We start from the raw sequence: 21,135 nt of genomic DNA on the forward strand, positions 1-21,135 counted from the left end.
TTTGTTTCTCTCTCGTCTCTCCTCCTTCCTCTCCTCTCCTCCCTCCCACGTCCCTCCCCTCCCTCCTGCAGGATGTGCGTTTGTCACGTTTTCTACCAGGGCTATGGCACAGAATGCAATCAAAGCCATGCATCAGTCTCAAACCATGGAGGTACTGTACCCTTGTCTTCTCTCTCTCTCTCTCTCTCTCTCTCTCTCACTCACTCACTCTACCTTTCTCTATCTCTGCTCTGTTCCAAAACACAGTGAGCTGCCTACGTAGGCAGCATTTTAAGGGTGTGAAAAGTTGTTCCAGAAGATGCTTTCATTTGGTCGTTCTTCTAACTTTCTTCTGACCAAATTGTAATGTTCACTTTGAGAAGAAGATAATTTCATAATGCATTGTGTCAAAAAATCCATCCAAGATGGCATACAATGCAGTAAGAAATGTCTCTTCTAAATATAATTCATCTCATAACATCAACAAAAGTAGTTATGTCTGATTAAAATCAACCGTTTTAATTTTCGCGTACTTATTGGAGTGTCATTGTTAGCTTAGCGGCTTTCTTCCAAAATGGTGAAAGATATGAAGTTGATACAAAAATATTTCATTTAGTACCGCAAAGTATCTAAACAAATAGTTATGTCTAATTAAAGTGAACTATTTTACCCAGTTTTTTTTTGTTTTGTGTTTTGTTTTGTTCATTAGAGTGTTGTGCTGTTAGCTTAGCATCATGCTAATGTTTAACACTATTAAAGTCAACTGTGTTTCGCATCACATTTCAGTTTGTTAAACTTTGAACATACACATTTGATGTGTTAACCAATATAAAGTTGCTTAGTTTGGAACTGAACTAGTTGCTACACTAATTGATAACTGAGCTTTTTTGCCTGTGAAATTTCGCTAATGTGACCACTTCTTAGGAGATTGTTCTTTTTAGCTTAGCACAATGCTAATCTGTCCACATTCACCATTTTCTGGATTCTCAGCTTTGTTTTGCTTATTAGAGTATGGTTGTTAGCTTAACATGCTAATGTTTATTTCACTTAGGATGCTGCCTAGGCAAGCTTACTAGATTTAAGAACAGAGCCTCTCTTACTCTCTCTATCTTTTTTCTCTCTCGTTTCTGTTTGAATTGGCGGCCAATATTACAACCTTGTACAGATTCTAATATTTTCCCTATGAAGTTGAAACAAGATGAAACTTTTTTTAAACAGAATTCTCCCCTCAGTCACTCACTTTTCTGCAGAACTTTCAACACCATATTAAGTGCCTCTTCGCTCCCTGTTATTACTGTCAGGCATTGCCAAAACCACCCCTGGCCAAACGGGTCAAACTAAGAAGGACCCCCCCCGCACCCACCGCGCAACCAGTCTGCCATTAGCAGACGGGTCTCACGGTGACAATGTCACAGACGCTTTAATAACAGACCTCCGACGGGCCCTTGCATTGTGATTGCCCTGTAGAATGCCGGCGTGCTGCTCTCAGAGTTTAGCAGTCCGTCTCAGTGCCTGTCAAAATGTCAAAGCTCTGACACACCAAATCAGAGGGTGCTGACAGCTGTCTAATACAGGGCCCTAACTATTCGCTTGTGTGTGCACGAGTTTGCGCACGCATGTCACCACTCTCTGCGAATTTCCCATTGCATGTTAACCCTTGCATACACTCAGTTTTTAACACCAACGCCGGTTTTAAAGACCACCTATTAACCAATCAGAAATCACTGACACTAATGGATTTAAGTTGTTTTGTCAAGCCTCTGAAGGTTTGTAATTATCAATTCATGGCTAAATTTACAAATATATTCTTCCTTCATGTAGCTGACCATGTATAAATGATCCACCATTCGCTTCAGGGTGCTTCTGTTGTGTCTTTGTGCACACTATGTGTCCAAATAGGCATTTTAGCCACATCTTTTTTGGCAAAGGGAAAGTAATTACCCGGTTTAGATGAGAGTGAGTAAATTGTGTCGGGTTGTTGTTTGTTTTCGGCCATCTCTCCACCCTCCCCTCACACCGAGGAATTTGTGGCCTTTCTGAATGTCATGACTTAATGAAAACGGATATGACAGAGGGTGGTCATGCATGCGCCTGGGTACTCGCACACAGTCGCGAGCGGCCTTGCTCCTTTAGTGTCGTCTCAAAGGGTTGTTTTCAGTGCTGTGGTTTGCAATAGTCTCCCTGGACATTCATCTCGTTTGATATGTTTGTCTCTTTTTATCTCTGTGATGGCGTTACTGTGTTTTTGTGGTGTGTGTATGTGTCTCTCTTCACAGATGCACACTCGTTTACACCAGTATATTTCATGGGAGTGTGTGCATGGCAGCCCAGGTCATATATCTCTCTCTTAAAAAAAAAAGTGTGTGTATATATATATATATATATATATATATATATATATATATATATATATATATATATATACACACACTTTTTTTTTTTTAAGAGAGATATTATATTAGTATACTTATATTAGTGCTGTCACATGATTAATCGTGATTAATCACATCCAAAATAAAAGTTTTTCTTTACATAATATATGTGTGTGTACTGTGTATATTTATTATGCATATATGAAGACACATACATACAGCATATATTTTGAAAATATAAAAAATTATTTACATGTATATATTTATATGTATAAATTTATTTAATATATAAACGTAACATATTTTTCTTAAATATATACATGCATGTGTGTGTATTTAAATATACACAGTACACTCACATACATTATGTAAACAAAAGCTTTTATTTTGGATGCGATTTAATTGTTTGACAGCACTAATATATATATATATATATATACACACACACACACACACACACACACACACACACACACACACACATTGTTGCTCGACAATATGAAAAAGAGAAACTATGATAAATTCAATTTGTAAATTGTTTATACAATATTATTTTGTGTTGTAGTGGCTTCTGTATATGCTTATTTACATTTAAAAATTGTGTTATTTTATTAAAGTGTTATTTTATTTGTTATATGTACTGTAATACATAGTTTTTTTGATATAATTACAACATACTACTGTTATTTATATTTATTTAAAAATTTTAATTTCTTTTAAAAAATATATTACTTCTGTATATATTCTGTTTAATATATAGAAATACATAGTATTTATGTATTAATTTTCTAAAGCAATAGGAAATATGCAAAGTACTGTACAATTAATGTAAAGAACCCAAAGGATCAGCTATAAAACACACAATAATATCACAAGGACTATTTATTTTTTATTTATTTTTGCATTGTTGCTTGACAGTATGGGGGAAAAAAAGTTATGATAAATTAAATTCGTAAAGTGTATATACAACATTATTTTGGGGTGTAGTAGCATCAATATATGCTTATAATGCTTATATAGCATTATACATACATATACATACAATATGTTTTTAAATAAATAAATTTCAATTTGTAAGTAATTGCCCTCCTTCTGATTTAAATAATATTCTGATTTTATATTCTGATTCTACAAATATTCTGATATTATTTAAATTATTTAAATCAGAATATTATTTAAATCAGAAGGAGGGCAATTACTTACAAATTGAAATGTATTTATTTAAAAACATTATTTCTATACATATTTTATTTTACATATAGAAATACATAGTATGTATGTATTCATTTTCTTAAGAAATAAGCATTTTCTTAAGCATATACACATCTGTATATGCAGACCAAAGTACTGTACAATTAACACACACACACACAAAAAAAACAAAAAAAACAATGGATCAACTAAAATACATACAATCCATCCTTAAAGGGGTTCTTCATATAAGGGGGGGATATGTGACCTGGGCCTGTTTTTGTGAGATTAACCTCAGTCAAGTGATACCAATTTTAACAATGTTAACTTGAGTTAACATTTTAGCTTCATTCTGCTTCTTTCACATTAGCCTGTAGAGAGTATGTATGTGTGTGTGTGTGTGTGTGTGTGTGTGGGGGAGAGAAAGGCTGAGATAGAGCCAGTGAGTAATGAGATTTTTTTGGTCTCTTGAGATGTTCACTCGGCGATGGCACCACTCGATTGACAGCTTGAGTTAAATCTCATTCCCCCCACCCTTACAAGTTTTATTTTTACCTCCCCTCCATCTGAGAGCAGAAATAAAAAAATCAGCTCTCCAAATGGAAGGAACACCGAAGAACACTCCGGGTGGATGTGAGGCGCTCCACCTCCAAGAAACTCTCAAATGTTCTCTCTCGCACACACAAACACACGCACACACACACACACATGCACGTTCTAGAGGGTCTGTGATCTTTCATCTTTTTTTGTCAGACTGTGGTTGCAGTTCAGAGAGAGCACAGTAAAAGCGGCAGAGTGATTTATCAGAGTGAATCAGCACCTGTAAGGTAGAGACAAGAGACAGAGATGTAGAATAATTGCCTTGAAGCACTCATCTCAATCTTTCGTCCTCTTGTGGCTCCATATGGCTGCCCTGCGTTAGCTGGCGTTGCCTGAGGAACAGCTTTGATATTAATACATGTAATGGTGTTTCGGAATGTTCTTGCTGAACACCATTCACAAAGTCTGTCTTCTGTAACGTTTACGCTCATGTGTTCGCGTCAGAGAAGTAGAATTCTGTTATCTTCTGCTCAACTGTGATGATTTAAATTTTGGTCTGTTCCTCACACAAAGCACTCTTTAGAAGACTTTGAATATAGCGAGTAGTTTGTGTCGACTTATGGTACATCTTTGGTTGAATCTCATGCCCCAGGTCAGATTTTACACCAGACTAAGAAGAAAGAATAAAAACTTGTTTTACTTAAATAAAAGTATAACTGTATTGAATCATGTTAAAAATAAATAAATAAGTTTATTAAACACATTTGCTTAGCCCACTCCTTATTACCATAATGGGGTGATGCATTATTGCATTACAAAAAATATTTAAATGAAGTATTTTGTTTTGTTCTGTCTTCAATTTATGCAAATTGTATATTACAATAAATTATTGTATTATAGTAATTGGAATCTATTTAGAATATCCATTGAGAATACATTTGATATATTATTGTAATTGTAAATTATCTGTATTATGCATATTTCAATAAAATAGCATTGTTGCTGTATTATAGTAATTGGAAACTAATAAGAATCACCATTAACAGTAATGTAAATTACAAAATAAAAATAGTCAAATAATTACAAAAATAATAATAAAATATAGATGCATTATGGTAATGAGAATTTTGGGAGAATGTGCTCAATTCTCATAAAAATAATGTCACAGTGCCAAAAATGTTTTAATGACAATGTTGTCATTGTCTTATGCATTTTTTTTTTTTTTTTTTTTTTAATGAATGAATGGAATAAAATGTAACCTGGACATCAGATTAACCCTTTTGGACCTCTTTTTATGATAGAGATTTTTGTATTTAACAGTTTAACTGTTTTCGAGGAACATGATGCTGAGTAAATCATGAGAAAATGTTTCATTTTGATTGACTAACCATTTTAAGAACTAACACATTACTTGCTATGCACACACACACCCTTCTTTCATTATATTCTGACCCCCAGGACTTTAGTTAAACGGGATCGCAGGTCAGCCCCATGGTGTTTAGGTCTGTTTGCTTTCGTCGGGGAAAGAGACCGAACATGTGAGAGATTAACAGAAATGCGCAGGTCTGTAGGGTGCAGTGAGGGCTGTGGGGTGGGAGATCTCGCTCGCTCGCTCAGACAGATGATGAAATAGTTTTATAAAGCAGGAAATCGCTTTCCTGGGAAATAAAATCAGCAGCACAGCACAGAACTCTCATTTCACCAAGAACTCCCGTCGCTCCAGCGGTTGTGTGTGTTTGTGTGCCATTATCGGTTTATGCAGTACCACTGCACAAGATCATTGCTCTTCTAGATATTTAGCTTTCCCTCTTTTTTTTTTTTTATCCATCTCCCTCTTCCACTTTCCTCTTCTCTCTTTCAATCTGTCCTCACAGGGCTGCTCCTCCCCCATGGTGGTGAAGTTTGCCGACACGCAGAAGGATAAGGAACAGCGGCGGCTGCAGCAGCAGTTGGCGCAGCAGATGCAGCAGTTGAACAGCGCGTCTGCCTGGGGCAGCCTGACCGGCCTGACTGGCCTCACCCCGCAGTATCTGGCAGTAAGAGGACACACCCATGTAGCCACGCCCACCAGCAGCACAGCCAGCGCAGCCGCCGCAGTCAGTCACTGTCTCCGCCCACCTGCCCCGCCCCCACCTCTCTTGCTCTCTCTGAGCCAGTCTTAACCCCTTTTCCAAATCTCTCATCTGTTGAACTTCGATCGCGCCTTCGATCGCGCCTTGATCGAAGTTCGCCTCGAAACCGGTCCCCATACTCAACATTTTGAAGGGTAGTGCTGCTACTGAGAAGCTGTTAGGGCAGTGGTTCTTAACCAGGGGGCCACATCAAACTTGCGATAGGGCATTAAGACTTAAAATTATTTAAAATAAGACAAAACAAGCACTAATACACCTGAAATTCAAGATATTTTTTATTTTAATTCACCCTGTAAAACAGTTCTTTGCTTCATAAGAGAACCAGGTTTCCCACTGTCTAGAAAAAAAACTGGATATACAGTACAGTTTAAAAGTGTGATTTATAAACCTGGAAATTCATGTAAAATATTAAAATCTTTAAACTCTGTTGTCATACATATACATTTTATAGTTATGCCAAACTCTAAAATATTTATATTTTGTAGAAATTATGAAAACATATTTTTAATAATACTTATCCTTAATCCTTTTCCAGTAAATCCCAAACAGGAAAAGTCATGGAGCCTTCAAATATAGTTGTGATAATAAGGGGGCCTTATAGAGTCAGAAAGGCTGAGAACCACTGCATTAGGGGATACAGTCGCTCCGGCTTTCTTTGTATTTTCAAGAAGGCAAATGGAGAGGGAACCATTTTTAAACAGCCATGGTTTCAAAAGTATTTTTCCTGTTGGATTTCTTCATTGGCATTTGTAAAATCTATAGTAAAAAAAAACCTAACAAAGCCATGATCCCAAACCAACCAGCGCTGAGATGAGTCACCACAATTCAACATTTTATCCAATGGCATTGAAAAAATTAAATTATGTTTTAAAAATAAATATAGAAATTACATAAACAATGCTTATAGAATTAATTTAGTAACATATATAGGCTTTAACAATCATGGTAGGTCTGTCTTAAAAGGTTTATGCAATTTTATTAAATATCTTTCTTTCTATAGAAAAAAATGAAAGAGATTTTTACTTGCAGAAACCGGCTTGGGTTCTGTTGTGTAATTGGATTGGGATGAGGACAATGCATAAATTCCCTGTTTCACTCATGCCCGTCTTCATCCTCCTAAATATAAAGAGGATACAACATGGTGGTGACATTTACTCGCGTTTTAGTCCATAAGGACAGTGGGTGAGGATTAAAGGACTATGCAAGAGCATTGGGACAGGGCCATCTCTCCCACCATTCTGCTTCTCCCTTTTCTGCCTTTTTCCACTTCCCTGTCATTTTGAGGTTACATTTAGCTTTTAAGCAGTCTGAGAGGTCTAGTTCAATGTCATCCTAATCCTCTAGAGTCATTTAGAGTCTGCTTTCCTCTCCCCTTTCATGTGCAGAAACTGCACAGGACAGCAACACACTGCCAGCAGAACTGACGGGTGACTCTTAGCATGACAGTTTTCACTGGCACCGATGTATGAGGCTAATACCTTGAAGTGGTCCTCAAGTCTTTTTGATTTTGTTCCTCTGAATATTTTTACACGGTTTTCACTCTCAGAACTGTTTTATGTTCATCGCAAATTATTGTGTTTAGAGACCACAGAGTCCACAATTAGCATTATTTTATGTATATGGAATATATTAATTATGCCTTATAACCTTTGTAACACATTATTTTAACCAGCCTCACTGTGTTAAAGCTTTCAACAATAAATTCAACCTTAAACTGAGTTTTTGTCCTAGGTAGCTGCATCGCAATAATGTGTGATGCCACAAGCTATTTTGTTGGTAACTTTTTATTGTGCTGCGCTATAAAGTGCTGTTAACATTAGACAGCACACATGTTGTGTATTAGAAATCAAATATATTTTAATTGGCTGTGATTTTGTTGGTATGAATGCATTTATTACACTTAAATATGTAGTTTAATACAAAATTAGAGTGGGCCCAGTCCTAATACTTGAGGAACACCAGTAGCTAAAAAAAACACACCCTAACAGATAGAGGCTTTTGTGTTGCTTCACTGTTGACAGACTGCTCTATAGTGTCACTCCAGACAGCATGGAACATGGAAACAAACCACAATGTTTCATCTATATTTAGCTAACACTAGCTCCTTCAAACATTATCCTTATATATCCATCACCATAAGCCAATACATAATAATGATTACACATTAATGGTCTGCTTTTTCTCTCTTTCTCCCAGTTGCTCCAACAAGCGACCTCCTCCAGTAACCTAGGAGCGTTCAGTGGTATTCAACAAATGGCAGGTGAGATACTGAACTCAGATCTGTGTTAACCTAGCTAGCCCCATTGTAACTCCTCAACTAAACTTCCATCCCCCCTACTAAACCATTAAACCCTGCTATGAATTGCATAAAAAAACAAACAAAAAAAAAAACAGTTTGACACCTCAACCCTGAACATATTCAGGATCAGCAGAGGTTCGGCTGAGAATATTCTCATCCTGCCTCAGTTTAGTTTCAACATGTTGCAGAGTTCTTGACAATGTGTAGCACACCTGGACGCTTTGTAATGTTTGTAAATGTGTGTGTGTGTGTGTGTGTGTGTGTGTGTCAGAATTTGATGATGAACTGAGACTTGATTGATCACAAAAAAGTCATTCTTTCCACGCCTGTTCTGATTTGCATCAAACCCTTTTTTTTGTTTCTTGGAAGATGAGTTTGTCTCATCATCCAATCATATCTCCTTGCCTGAGCTCTGTGAGGCTTATGGGAGACCAAATCATGATGATATGCCCCATCAACCCTCAGATGTCTTCAGCTTTTTACATGTTCACTTTAGCAATTCTCAAAGAAGAGGAAAAATGAAAATACCCTTATCCAAATAGGCCACTTATCACAGTTTGTTCATGCCACGAATACTGTCAAATTCACCAGAAACCTGCAGAGAATTCAGCAAAACAAGATGGATTCCTTGTCGAAGCAACATGATATGTTATTCTATCTTCACGCTGACTTGGTTTAGCACTCTGGAATATGATTAGTGTTTTACAACATCTGCCAATGAGCTCCTGCTTATTCCGGCTGTTAGACAGGTGCATGTTGTTCTCTCTTTGACAGTTTTTATGCATCCGACATCATGGTAGATGCAACACAAATGAAAGTTCCTTTTTGCTTACTTTCCTTTTGTTCTTTTTTCCATTTTCAATGTTTTTTCGCTGTCTTGTGCGTTACATTCCCAGTGTGCGTCTCTGTTCTTGTCAGGTCTTAATTGTGGTCTGTTTATCAAGCTGCCAGGCCTTCAAGGAAAGTGAAATATTTATAGCACGCGCTCTCGCCTAATTGCAGCTGCTAAGGATGAAAGAAAGAGAACGTATTAGCATCCAAAATGGCTTACAGTGTGTGTAGGATGAGTGCCTTTATCTCCTAAAGCCTTCCCCCCTGACAACAGTTTTGCACACCAGAGAGTGGCTTCCTCATTAATGGAGGCTCTTGTGGAGAGGGTGAGCAGGACTGTGGTGTTTTTGTTTACCATCATGAAGAGTTCTGGAAGCTCTCGTTTAAGTTTAGTGGTACATCTGTGACAGCCTCTCAGCGAGAATGAAGTTCACATCGAGCCAAACCAGCAGCAGCTGCCATCATACAATTAAAGAGCGAGAAATTCCCACATTACCATAACAATTGAATTTTCTGGACCTCATTTTTAAAGCAATATGTTCCCCAAAACAGCTTAGTTTAGACTTTTAATCAAACTGGTTTATTTGCGGAAATGAATGGGAATTGGTCAAGCATGATGGACAAAGTAGTTTGTTATTATTCGTACAGATTATATACAGCAATGTGTCAGTGCTGGATTAAAGGAACCATTCAACCAGAAATTAAAATTCTGTAATTTGCTCACGTGTCATTCCAAATGTTTTTGGCTGAATTCTTTTGTGGAACATAAAGGTATAGTTTTTTAAAATGTACAAGCTGCTATTTTATGTGAAAATGAAAATTGTTCATTTTCACATAACAGACTGTTTTGTACATGTTAAACATTTAAATATGGCATGTCAAGACTTTTCACCAGGTTCAACTAATGACATTTGACTGTGTTGATGCTAAACTTAATGCGATGCTTCTTGATTTGCCATATATGAATTTACCTCTGTATAAATGAGCCAAATACAATCAAATTTCTAGGTATAAAGTACTCATAGCCATAGCTTAGTGGTTGATGTACTGTACATCAGGGGTATCCATCCTTGCTCCTGGATGACCACTATCCTGCAGAGTTTAGCTCTAATCCTAATTAAACCCAGTTAATTGGTATGAATGCATTTGTCACACTTAAATATTTTTTTTATGCAAAACTTGAGTGGGCCCAATCCTAATACTTGAGGAACACCAGTAGTTAAAAAAAACACTCTAGAAGAAGACCACTGCAGATAGACCACTATCCTGCAAATTTTCGCTCTAATTCTAATTAAACACACCTGAACTAACTATAGAAACTCCAAGCAAGTGTGGTGGGGCTGGAGTGAGGTTGGAGCTACACTTTGCAGGACATTGGCTACATGTTGAGTTATGAAGCTCATGCAAGAGATGCAGGTTTAGATCCGATCTGCCTCGTCCCTCATCACTCCCACTATTTATTTTTTTTTTTTTTCTGCTGTCTGTTGAAGTGGAACAATGGCCAAAAATTAAAATTTAAAAAGTTCAAAGTAGGCCATTGCATAAACCCAAGCCAGAAACCTGCTCAATATGACCAGATAAACATATCAGTCTGTTTGAGACACTGCTTGAAGTGCGAATCGACAGGAGCTCTCAAACTCAACAGGATTTGAAGGCTTTTCTCGGCTGAATTGCGAAATCTTTGGGCCCCTCCATCTGTCGCCTGGCAACGGTCTATGATTGGCAGACGATATATACAGCTGACATCTGCTGTGTCTGTGCTGTGGGTGGAGTTACAAGCCATAAGGAGCTCCATTACACATGATGAACATTCAGCGAGAGCCAGCATCACCTCTTTCCTGACACCTCTCTCTCTGCTCAGTACGCTGAGAGTGTGAACATACTGCATGGATGCATCTCTCTCTCACACACACTAGCAGAAGTGCCCTTCTCAACCACAGAACTCACATTGTGCCAAATACTCAATGCCCATTTTTTGACACTTGTGTGCCAAAAACTCAAAATGGTTCCTTTTCCGCTTTATTCAGAAGCACAAAGGCGGTCACAAAGCCCTCAATTTCAGAGTCCATTTCTGTCATAACCTCCCTTTTTGACCTCCCAACACTGCACTTTCTCATCCAATGAAGCTTTTTCTAGCTCATTTTATATTGTATACTATTCAAGGTTGAAGTCTTGAACCATGAATTCAGAAATGATCTATTTAATTGACCTTTAACATTCTTTACTGTGAACAGTTACTCAAAAGAATTACAAATTTTGCCTTCATAATATTTTGTTATAATGTAATAACTAAAACTGCTTTCATTTTTTGGTGAAACCACTGATCACTCTTGTTTTTCAAAGCCTTCCTTCAAACCACCTAGGCTGAGACCACTTTTCACAAGTCCTGGACAATTTTTTCTTTCACTGTTGAGTATTTCGTTTCTTTCGGAAATGCCACATTACGGAAGTGGACTGGGTCTTGAGAGCCATTTCATGCTGATTTTAAACCTGCTGTTCAGGACCTGTAACGCATTATGGAATCATCTCTGCTCTTATGTCTTGACCTGGGCTTTGTTTTGCAATTAGAGGTAGATTTCCTGTCTCTAATCACCTTCTGTGATGTGCTAATTAGACTCTTAATGCACTTCTCTTGCTTGCTCAGTGGATCGGGAGGGCAGACAACCGTGGCGTCCCCAGAGCACTGTCTGACCAATTCAAATTACATGCTAGTGCTGTCTAAAGGGATAAGGCTGGAAAAACAAAGACATTTTTTCCAGATGGCTTCAGATCCTGCATTTGAGCCTTTGCTTTCAGTCTCAGTTGACAAACATTGATGTTTACTTGTCACCTTTCAGGTTGTCACTTGTCTGTGATACTTATTAATTTTCAAATGGGTGCTTTCAATCTTCTCTTATTGCACACTTTCATCGAGCCAACACTTGGGATGGCTACCAGACCATAATTGGGCATTGGTCACCAAATTATGGACTCGTAGGAGGGTGGCATTTGGGACTGGGCCTATAATTCCTCAACAATCCAAATACTGTAATTCTGAAGTCTTGTGTGTCTCTTGTGCGTGTTTTCTTTCTTTGTGTGTGCGTGCTTCCTCATAGTATAGAGCATATACATTTTACGTGTATATACGACACATGCTGTGCATTTTCCTGTTCTACCACTTCCAATCTCTGTCCTTCTTGGCTGCAAGCCACTTCCCGCAGTGTGTTGGCGTCATGGCCACTGCATGTAGCCGTGTCCCAAACACGCTAATCTAGAGTCACCTTTGGAATAGATGCACCCGAGCTCACGCATAGAATCGGAACTTCGGAACGCCTCAACACACAACTCAACTAACTCTTATACACAAATACCTGCTCGTGTAGAGCATTCTGTAGCACATGTGGTTCCTTTAGTTTAACATGCGCAAAACACACACACACACACACACACGCACACATTGACGCTTTCTCTTTCTTCAGGTATGAATGCTCTGCAGTTGCAGAATCTGGCCACTCTAGCAGCAGCAGCGGCTGCAGCACAGAGCTCGGCCAGCCCGTCCACAGCTAGCGCCCTGACCTCCAGCACAGGGTCCCTGGGAGCCCTGGCCAGCCCAGGTAACCAGAGGCCATCCCATCATCATCATCATCATTATCATCTTCGATATCGGTATCATTTCCACCATAGCGTCGTTGTCCGTTCATCTGTTGTAGTCGAGTTCGCCATTCTCTTTGATGTTTGAATGTCCTGCATTATATGTGTGTGTGTTTGTTTGCGTAGTTCCTTGATAACGTCCATCATGGTTCACGTTCATCATCATCATGTTTGGGAGACTGTGTTCATATGTGTGGCGTTACGCTGTTGTGCTCCTTGGCTTTAACCGTGCTCCATTCATTTTGGAAAAGATGAAGTGTGAAACTAGCAGACACTTATAAGTGTGACACATGGTTCGCCGGTTAGACAAGCAACTTTGTTTATTGCTTTGAAACTTGCAAAATGAAGCAGAGGGAAAAGCTTTTATATGCGTCAGTTCTTTTGATTCGAGAGATGCTTTGTTTGTATTTTATTGCTCTTTTCTGAAAACATTGTCGTCGTCATCGTCGTCATGATTGCAATAATCTTTATTGTTGTTGATGTCTCTATCTTGTCTTTTTTTCCTGCAATTTTAACTGATTCCCTTTAGGAATTAATAAAGAATGATGCATGCATATATCTATCTATCCATCTGACCATCCATCCACCTTATCCACTTTATTATGACTGCATCATATAGCAAAAAAAAAAAAATACAATAATTGCTAGTTCTTTGATCATATTCAATGTCATAATAGGGTGATTTTTTTATTTTTTTGTAGTAAAGTAATTTATAAATACTGAATGCAAAAGAAAAAAATACATTAACATAATTTATAATCAATGCATGTTTTTTCACACGTTCCACAAAGAAAAATCACATTTATTTATTTATTTTATTTTAATTTTTATTTGCATGCACCAGTATGTAACAATACACAGTAAGAAACAACAATCAGAGGCACTATTTAAAAAAATATGTCTTGATGCACAAGTTACAGGACAAGGAAGGATTGCAAAATTAGTCTAATGATACCCTCTTTAGAAAACTTAATGGCCTAATAAATTGCACAATAAAATCATCGCGATATTCACAACATGGCTTAATGTTACATTGCCATCAAAGTTGCCCAACCCTACCATCTATCAGTGAATCAATCTTCCATCCATACATCCTTCCCTCTGTGTACCTCCACCGAAGCTATTATGTGTGTAAATTTAACCATTTCAGTATCATCTGCAAATGTATGTGTACGTTCAAACATCTCTCTTTTTCTCTCTTCCATTTTTCCACCTGTCTCTCCTTCCTGCTCGGTCTGTCTTTCCCCACAGCAGGTTCCACAGTTAACTCCAGCGCGGGTGCGATGGGTTCCCTGGGTTCTCTGGGGACACTGCAGGGTCTGGCTGGGGCCACCGTGGGCCTCAATAACATAAATGCACTAGCAGGTAGCGTCAACAGTGAGTACTACCGTCCATCGGCCTCTCCATCCCAATCCATACAACATCACCTCATACCAGCCGCCCAATGCTCATAGAGATGCCCGATATCTCCCAAACACACACATAGTGAATTTTTTCAGTCGATTTACTTTAAACAGCAGCCAAAGCGAGGGCATCTCTCTGGGCTTCAGCGAGAGTTTGTTGCGAGAATTTCTCACATTTAGTCTGCTGATATATTTAAACTGTGTCTATGCCTTATTATTAAGTCAAATCAGATCAGATCAAATCCATTTGCTAAGTCAAAACAAATGTAGCTCATCTCTTGTAGTTGTGAGTGTGTTTGCACCAATCAGACACATCTCCACACATTCAGACATGCTAACACACTGCTAAATCATTGCTCTGGGTGTTTCTATAGACGTGCACTTGTTTTGTCGCTATTGTGTGTGTGTGTGCGTGCGTGTGTGTGTGTGTGTGTGTGTCTGTTTTATCTTGGGGTTTGAATGATTTAAGACTAGACCTATCCGTGAAGAGGTAGAAGATGCTGTCTGACATGTAATAAAAAACCTGTGGAACACAAAAGAAAATGCTTTGAAAATTGTCTCAGTGTTTGTTTTTGTTTTTATAGTGAGGTCAAGTGTTGCTTTGGTCCAATTGACTTAAATTGTAAGGACAAAAATGGATGAAGAATATTTTCTTTTGTGTTTTGCAGAAGACAGAAATTCATACAGGTGTAGAAGCACATTAGGGTAAATAAATGATGACAGAATAGTAATTTTTAAGGGGTAGTTTAGCCCAAAATGGACATTTTGTCACTAATTAATCTCCCTCGTGTCATTCTAAACCCATAAGCTTTGTGTTCTTCTATGAAACGCAATTGTATTCTTAATGAAACCTGATAGATTGCTGTCCTTTTATTGAAAGTCCATTCCAGCAAAACATTGGCGCTCCATAACGACATATTTAAGGTAATCCATGTGAATCAACTTTAATCTAAGTCTTTTGAAGAAACATGTTTTATTTGATGAACAGATTTATATAGGCTTTTATTCACATTTATAAAGCGGATAGTTCCAGTACTTGATTCTGATTGGTTGAGCCAAGTTCGAAGCTGTTGTAAATTACTCCACAAACATACACCTTTGTTTACATTTGTGTGTTGTTCGGCAACCACTTTGTTGGAACCATGGGCTGCTATACGTAAGCCGTTATACGTAAGCTGTCTGCCATATTGTTGTGATCAACTTGACGTCATTCACCATAGTAATCACTGAATATTCGAAAGATGCCACAATCCTGCACAACTGATGGTCTGCGAACCCAACGGCTCTGTGCGAACCTACAGTTGGGAATGTTACTTTGGAAATAGGCTACAGATCACAAGTTATTTAAAATGTACAACGTTACATGTAACTAATTACTCCCCAACACTAATTGTTTGATATAGAAGAACGAACCTCACTGTTTAGTTTTGCAGGAATGGACTTTCAGTGGAAGGACGGAAATCTCTCAGGTCCTATAAAAAAATAATAATAATTTGTGTTTCGACAATAAACAATAGTTGTATGTGTTTGAAATTACAATCTCTCAGGGTTAATAGTTGGCTTCTGTGGGTGTTGTGACTTACACCAGTAGCTTGTAAACAGATGTTTTGCATTTAGCTGTTACCACATAGTGTATTTTAGCACGACTGGAATGCTGTATTGACAAATCAGCATTCAAGACCAGAACTACTCATCTTATAATAAAATGTACCTAATGGGCGTTGCGGAATGTAATTAGTATGAATAGACAAGCTAAAGATCACCGTGGCCTGTGCATGTGTATATGTCAGTGTGTCGGCATGCGAACAAAATCTCTATCTCCACCAGTGACCTTTTAGCCAGGTTTCTGGTTTTATAAATCAAGCTCTCTCTAACAGAACGCCTACAATTTAAATTCATTCAAATGACTCTCTCTCTCTCACACGCACACACACACTCCCAGTGCTCATTTAAGAGGCTGTATAGTGTAATTGAATATAAAAGGTCAGTATTGTAATTATTGCTGGATAAATGAGGGAGCTGGCCATCCAAGCACTTCACTCATCATTTATTGTTTCCAGGCCGTCAAGCCAAAAGGCCAGTCAGTAAATACTCATGAATCAGTCTTTATAAACACGCGCACACACACACACACACACTGACTAAGACATAAAATATATTCTGTACACAGTGCACAACTGCTTCCACGGTAGCACAATTTGTGTTGTTTTACATTATGTATATGAGTTGCCACAAGAGATTCTCTAGTTTAAGTGTCCTTTTTTCAGAAAGAAATATTTTATTGTAATACTGTAATAATGTATCTGATGCATTATATAGACCATAATTTGCACAAGGAGAGTTTTTGAACAAGATTTGGAACATCCAGTTTATCAGTTTAAGAAATAACTGACAGATTATTTGATAATCAAAATGAAAAAGTAATATCCATTTAATGACACAAGGATTTGAACTCTGTCACCCCCACATTAAGTACTGTGATTTGTTACCATTAAAATGAAAGACAGTGTATATGAAATCAATAATGATAACATTCAATAATTGCATTTAAAGAAATTGATTATAGTTATATAATTATAATTATATACAGCAGGGATGCATAAAATTGATTTTAAAAAGACAATTATAATGTTACAAAAAGATTGTTTCAAATAAATTCTGTTCTTCTGTGCTTATATTCAAAGAATCCTTTTTTCTTTAGCACAAAATCGGCATATTAGAATAAGATCTAAAATAAGATGATGAAAATATCAAAATATAAAATTTAAATATTGAGAAAATCGCCTTTAAAGCTGTCCAAATGAAGTCCTTAGCAATGCATATTACTTATCAAAAATTAAGCTTTGATAGGACATTTCCAAAATATCTTCATGGAACATGGTTTTTATTTAATATCCTAATGATTTTTGGCATAAAAGAAAAATACAATGTGTTATTGGCTATTCCTACAAATATTCCCATGACTGGTTTTGTGGTTTATATATATATATATATATATATATATATATATATATATATATATATATATATATATATATATATATATATATATATATAGTCATGGCCAAAAATATCAGCACCCTTGGTAAGTATGATCAAAGAAGGCTGTGAAAATTAATCTTGAACCTTTAATCCAAAACTCTAACCTTTCATTGGATAATAAGAATTTAAAATGGGGGGAAATATCATTATGAAAATTTTCTCTAATACACATTGGCCACAATTAACGGCACCCTTTTATTCAATACTTTTTTAAACCTCCATTTGCCAGTTTAACAGCTCTAAATGTTCTCCTATAATGCCTGATGAGGTTAGAAAACACCTGACAAGAGATCAGAGACCATTCCTTCATCCAGAATCACTCCAGACCCTTTAGATTCCCAGCTCCATGTTGGTGCGTCTTCTCTTCAGTTCACCACTCATTTTCTGCAGGGTTCAGGTCAGAGGACTGGGATGGCCAGCAGAAGCTTGGTTTTGTGCTCAGTGACCCATTTTTGTGTTGTTTTTGAGGTTTGTGTTTGGATTATTGTACGGTTAGAAGATCCAAACATGGCCCATTATAAGATTTCAGTCACTTATAGATTTTTTATCTCTTGGTATTTGATAGAATCCATGATGTCATGTGTCTAAACAAGATGTCCAGGACCTCCAGCAGAAATATAGGCCCAAAACATCAAAAATACAGCAGTATATTTCATTGTACACATGGGGTACTTTTTATCCCTGTGTTCACCAAACCCATCTTGAGTGTTTGCTGCTAAAAAGCTCATTTTTTAGTTTCATCTGACCATAGAAGCCAGTCCCATTTGAAGTTCCAGTCATGTGATAACTGAATATGCTGGAATTTGTTTTTGGATGAGCGAGCAGAATTTTTATTGAAACCCTCCCAAACAACATGTGGTGATGTAGGGGCTGTTTGACTTTTTTTTTTTTTTTTTAAGGTTTTCTGACACCGAGACTCAACAATTTTCTGCAATTCTCCAGCTGTGGTCCTTGGAGAGTCTTTACCCACTCAAACTCTCTTTCTCACCGTGCATTAGGACGATATAGAAACATGTCCTCTTCCAGGCAGTTTCGTAAAATTTTCTGTTGATTGGAAATTCTTAATTATTGCCCTGATGGTGCAAATGGGAATTGCCACTGCTTTCTTTTCTTAAAGCCACTTCACTAATTTGTGAAGCTCAATTATCTTTTGCTGCACATCAGAAATATATTCTTTGGTTTTTCTTATTGTGATGGATTATTAAGGGAATTTGGGCTTTGTTTTCCCTCCTATTTATATTTCTGTGAAACAGGAAGCCATGGCTGGATAATTTCATGTTCATAATCACCCTGGAGTGCTCAAAATTGTGAATATGAATGGGAATATACTTCAGAGATATTTTACTCATAAGAATTTCTAGGGGTGCCAATAATTGTGTCCGTGAATTTGAGAAAATATTTATTTTATAATGATATTTCCCCCCATTTTAAATTCTTATTATCCAATGAAAGGTTAGATTTTTGTGAATTTTTTAAATAAAAGATCAAAAGGATTAACAATGCAGATTAATTTTCACAAGCCTTTTTTGATCATATTTGCCAAGGGTGCCCATATTTTTGGCCATGACTGTATATACACACACACACACACACAATTTTATGCAAAAAAATACCTTTGTAAGCAAAAGAGACTTGTTCAAAACCTTTTAAACATTATTCTTAACAAACAGTAATTTGTGTGTGCATATATATTCCCATAGACTGTGCTTATATGCCGCTCATATGTTTACAGGAGTTACTCCCTGAAGCACATGTGCATCTGTTTTAGCAGTCAGGGGTTCTGCTTTTAATGGATCCAAGGATGCATTTGTATTTTATTAAAAGAGTTTAATGTTTTCCACATAACCCCTTTAATACAGCCAAGATTGCTGATACGAATAATGAGATAATTAGATGTAGATTTCCGCTGTGTGAGGTTAAAAAGGTGATTGGTCAGATGTTTCTGTGTGTCTGAGGGTCGCCGTGGTGATCGTTTCGTGCTGCTATTGTGACATTAGTGTGCATGTGTAGGCCGCGCTCCTCATTTGCATACACCGGTCAGTATATTATGTATCTTCTCTATCTTGTGTTTGTGTGTATATGTGTGTGAGTGGGTGCTGTTTATAATGTAAAGTCCAGCGTGACGTTTGTGATTCTGCTGTTTTGACAAGTGTTACGTTCACTGTTCACGTGTTGTTGGGTTTTTCGTGTTCTGTCTGTTTTTGTGTGTGTCGTGTTGTGCTTTGTTGTAGAAACACACCCTGAGTCCAAATGCTAACGAGTAAGAGCACTTCTTTTTTCTTTATTGTTGGGTTTTATGTAAAGTTGCTCACATGCTCTCAGGTATGGCAGCTCTGAACGGCGGGCTGGGCAGCACGGGCCTGAGTAACGGGTCGGCCGGGCCCATGGACGCTCTCACACAGGCCTACTCAGGGATCCAACAGTACGCGGCTGCCGCCCTGCCCACCCTCTACAGCCAGTCCCTACTGCAGCAACAGAGTGCTGCGGGCAGCCAGAAAGAGGGTATGGACACACACACACACACTGGACATTGCTTACAATGGAAGTGTAAAGTTAATTCTAGTTCAGCTTCATTTAAGGAGTACGTCAAACATGGAAGTACATCAATGGCAAAAGTTGAAAAAAAAATCTTTGCATATTTGAGGCTTCAATGTAACATGGTTGAATATTTATCTATGGTCCTTAAGTACTATGTGCTTACATTTAAATGAATCATTTAGTACAGTTTACTTATTGTGTACATACATGTTTTTACATTGTACTTAAAATACCTGCATGCAATTACATCTGTAATTAATTTCTGTAATTACAAATCACCAAATCAGTGCCAGTCAAAAACATACACTACCATTTTAAAGTTTGAAATACTTAAGTTTTTTGAAAAAAGGTATTCATTTTATCAACAATATTAGAATGATTTCTAATAGAAGTAATGGCTGTTGAAAATTTAGCTTTTCATCACAGGATTACATTGCATTTTAAAACATAGAAAAGCGTTATTTTATATTGTTCTAATATTCTAATATTTCACAATATATACAGTCTATATTATCTACTTGTTTTCTTTATTAAAAAAAAACAAAAAAAAACCTGTTGACCCTGTAACACTTGCACTCTCTATTCTATTTCTTTTCTAACTACTACTTTTCTTTTTATTGAAAAAAATAAATGACCCACTAACACTAGCGTTCCCTATTCTTTTTCTATTCGATCAACTTGTTTTTTTTTTTATTTATTATAAAAAATAATAAGAATAAAAAAAAAAAAGAAAAGCTTGCCACATGTACTGTGTTAGACTAACCGAGACTTGTCACAGCACTTACATATTGCTCTTTTGTTGGTTTTGATTGCTTCTATTGTCCTCATTTGTAAGTAGCTTTGGATAAAAGCGTCTGCTGAAAGACTAAATGTCAGTGTATCTTTGTAGTGGTTTCTTCACTAAACATGGACACATGTACGTTTCGTGTGTGTGGAACAGGACCGGAAGGAGCCAACCTGTTCATCTACCACCTGCCACAGGAGTTTGGGGACCAGGACATCCTACAGATGTTCATGCCTTTCGGAAATGTGGTGTCTGCCAAAGTCTTTATCGACAAACAGACCAATCTGAGCAAGTGCTTCGGTATGAACTGACATACAAACACTCCTGGGAAAGACAACACAGAATATACCAGTAACAGTTAATATCATATGGCTTACAGTATGCAGGCATGTTT

General features: G+C 37.3%; 1 protein-coding gene across 27 annotated transcripts in view; it reads left to right on the forward strand.

The window, feature by feature from the left end:
* The window catches only part of celf2 (cugbp, Elav-like family member 2), a 153,126-nt gene that overhangs the window by 124,242 nt on the left and 7,749 nt on the right, over window positions 1-21,135 (forward strand). For 4 of the 27 annotated variants that reach the window (XM_058773658.1, XM_058773654.1, XM_058773655.1 and 1 more), the window contains 7 exons: window positions 72-151; window positions 5,957-6,178; window positions 8,411-8,474; window positions 12,803-12,937; window positions 14,226-14,351; window positions 19,724-19,921; window positions 20,847-21,041. In XM_058773658.1, coding sequence (XP_058629641.1) covers window positions 72-151; window positions 5,957-6,178; window positions 8,411-8,474; window positions 12,803-12,937; window positions 14,226-14,351; window positions 19,724-19,921; window positions 20,847-21,041 — 1,020 coding nt within the window. The remainder of the gene's footprint in view (window positions 1-71; window positions 152-5,956; window positions 6,179-8,410; window positions 8,475-12,802; window positions 12,938-14,225; window positions 14,352-19,723; window positions 19,922-20,846; window positions 21,042-21,135) is intronic. The other 23 variants (XM_058773680.1, XM_058773682.1, XM_058773657.1 and 20 more) reach the window with 22 other exon arrangements.

Source organism: Onychostoma macrolepis, chromosome 04 (genome assembly GCF_012432095.1).
Source record: "Onychostoma macrolepis isolate SWU-2019 chromosome 04, ASM1243209v1, whole genome shotgun sequence".
NCBI lineage: Eukaryota > Metazoa > Chordata > Actinopteri > Cypriniformes > Cyprinidae > Onychostoma > Onychostoma macrolepis.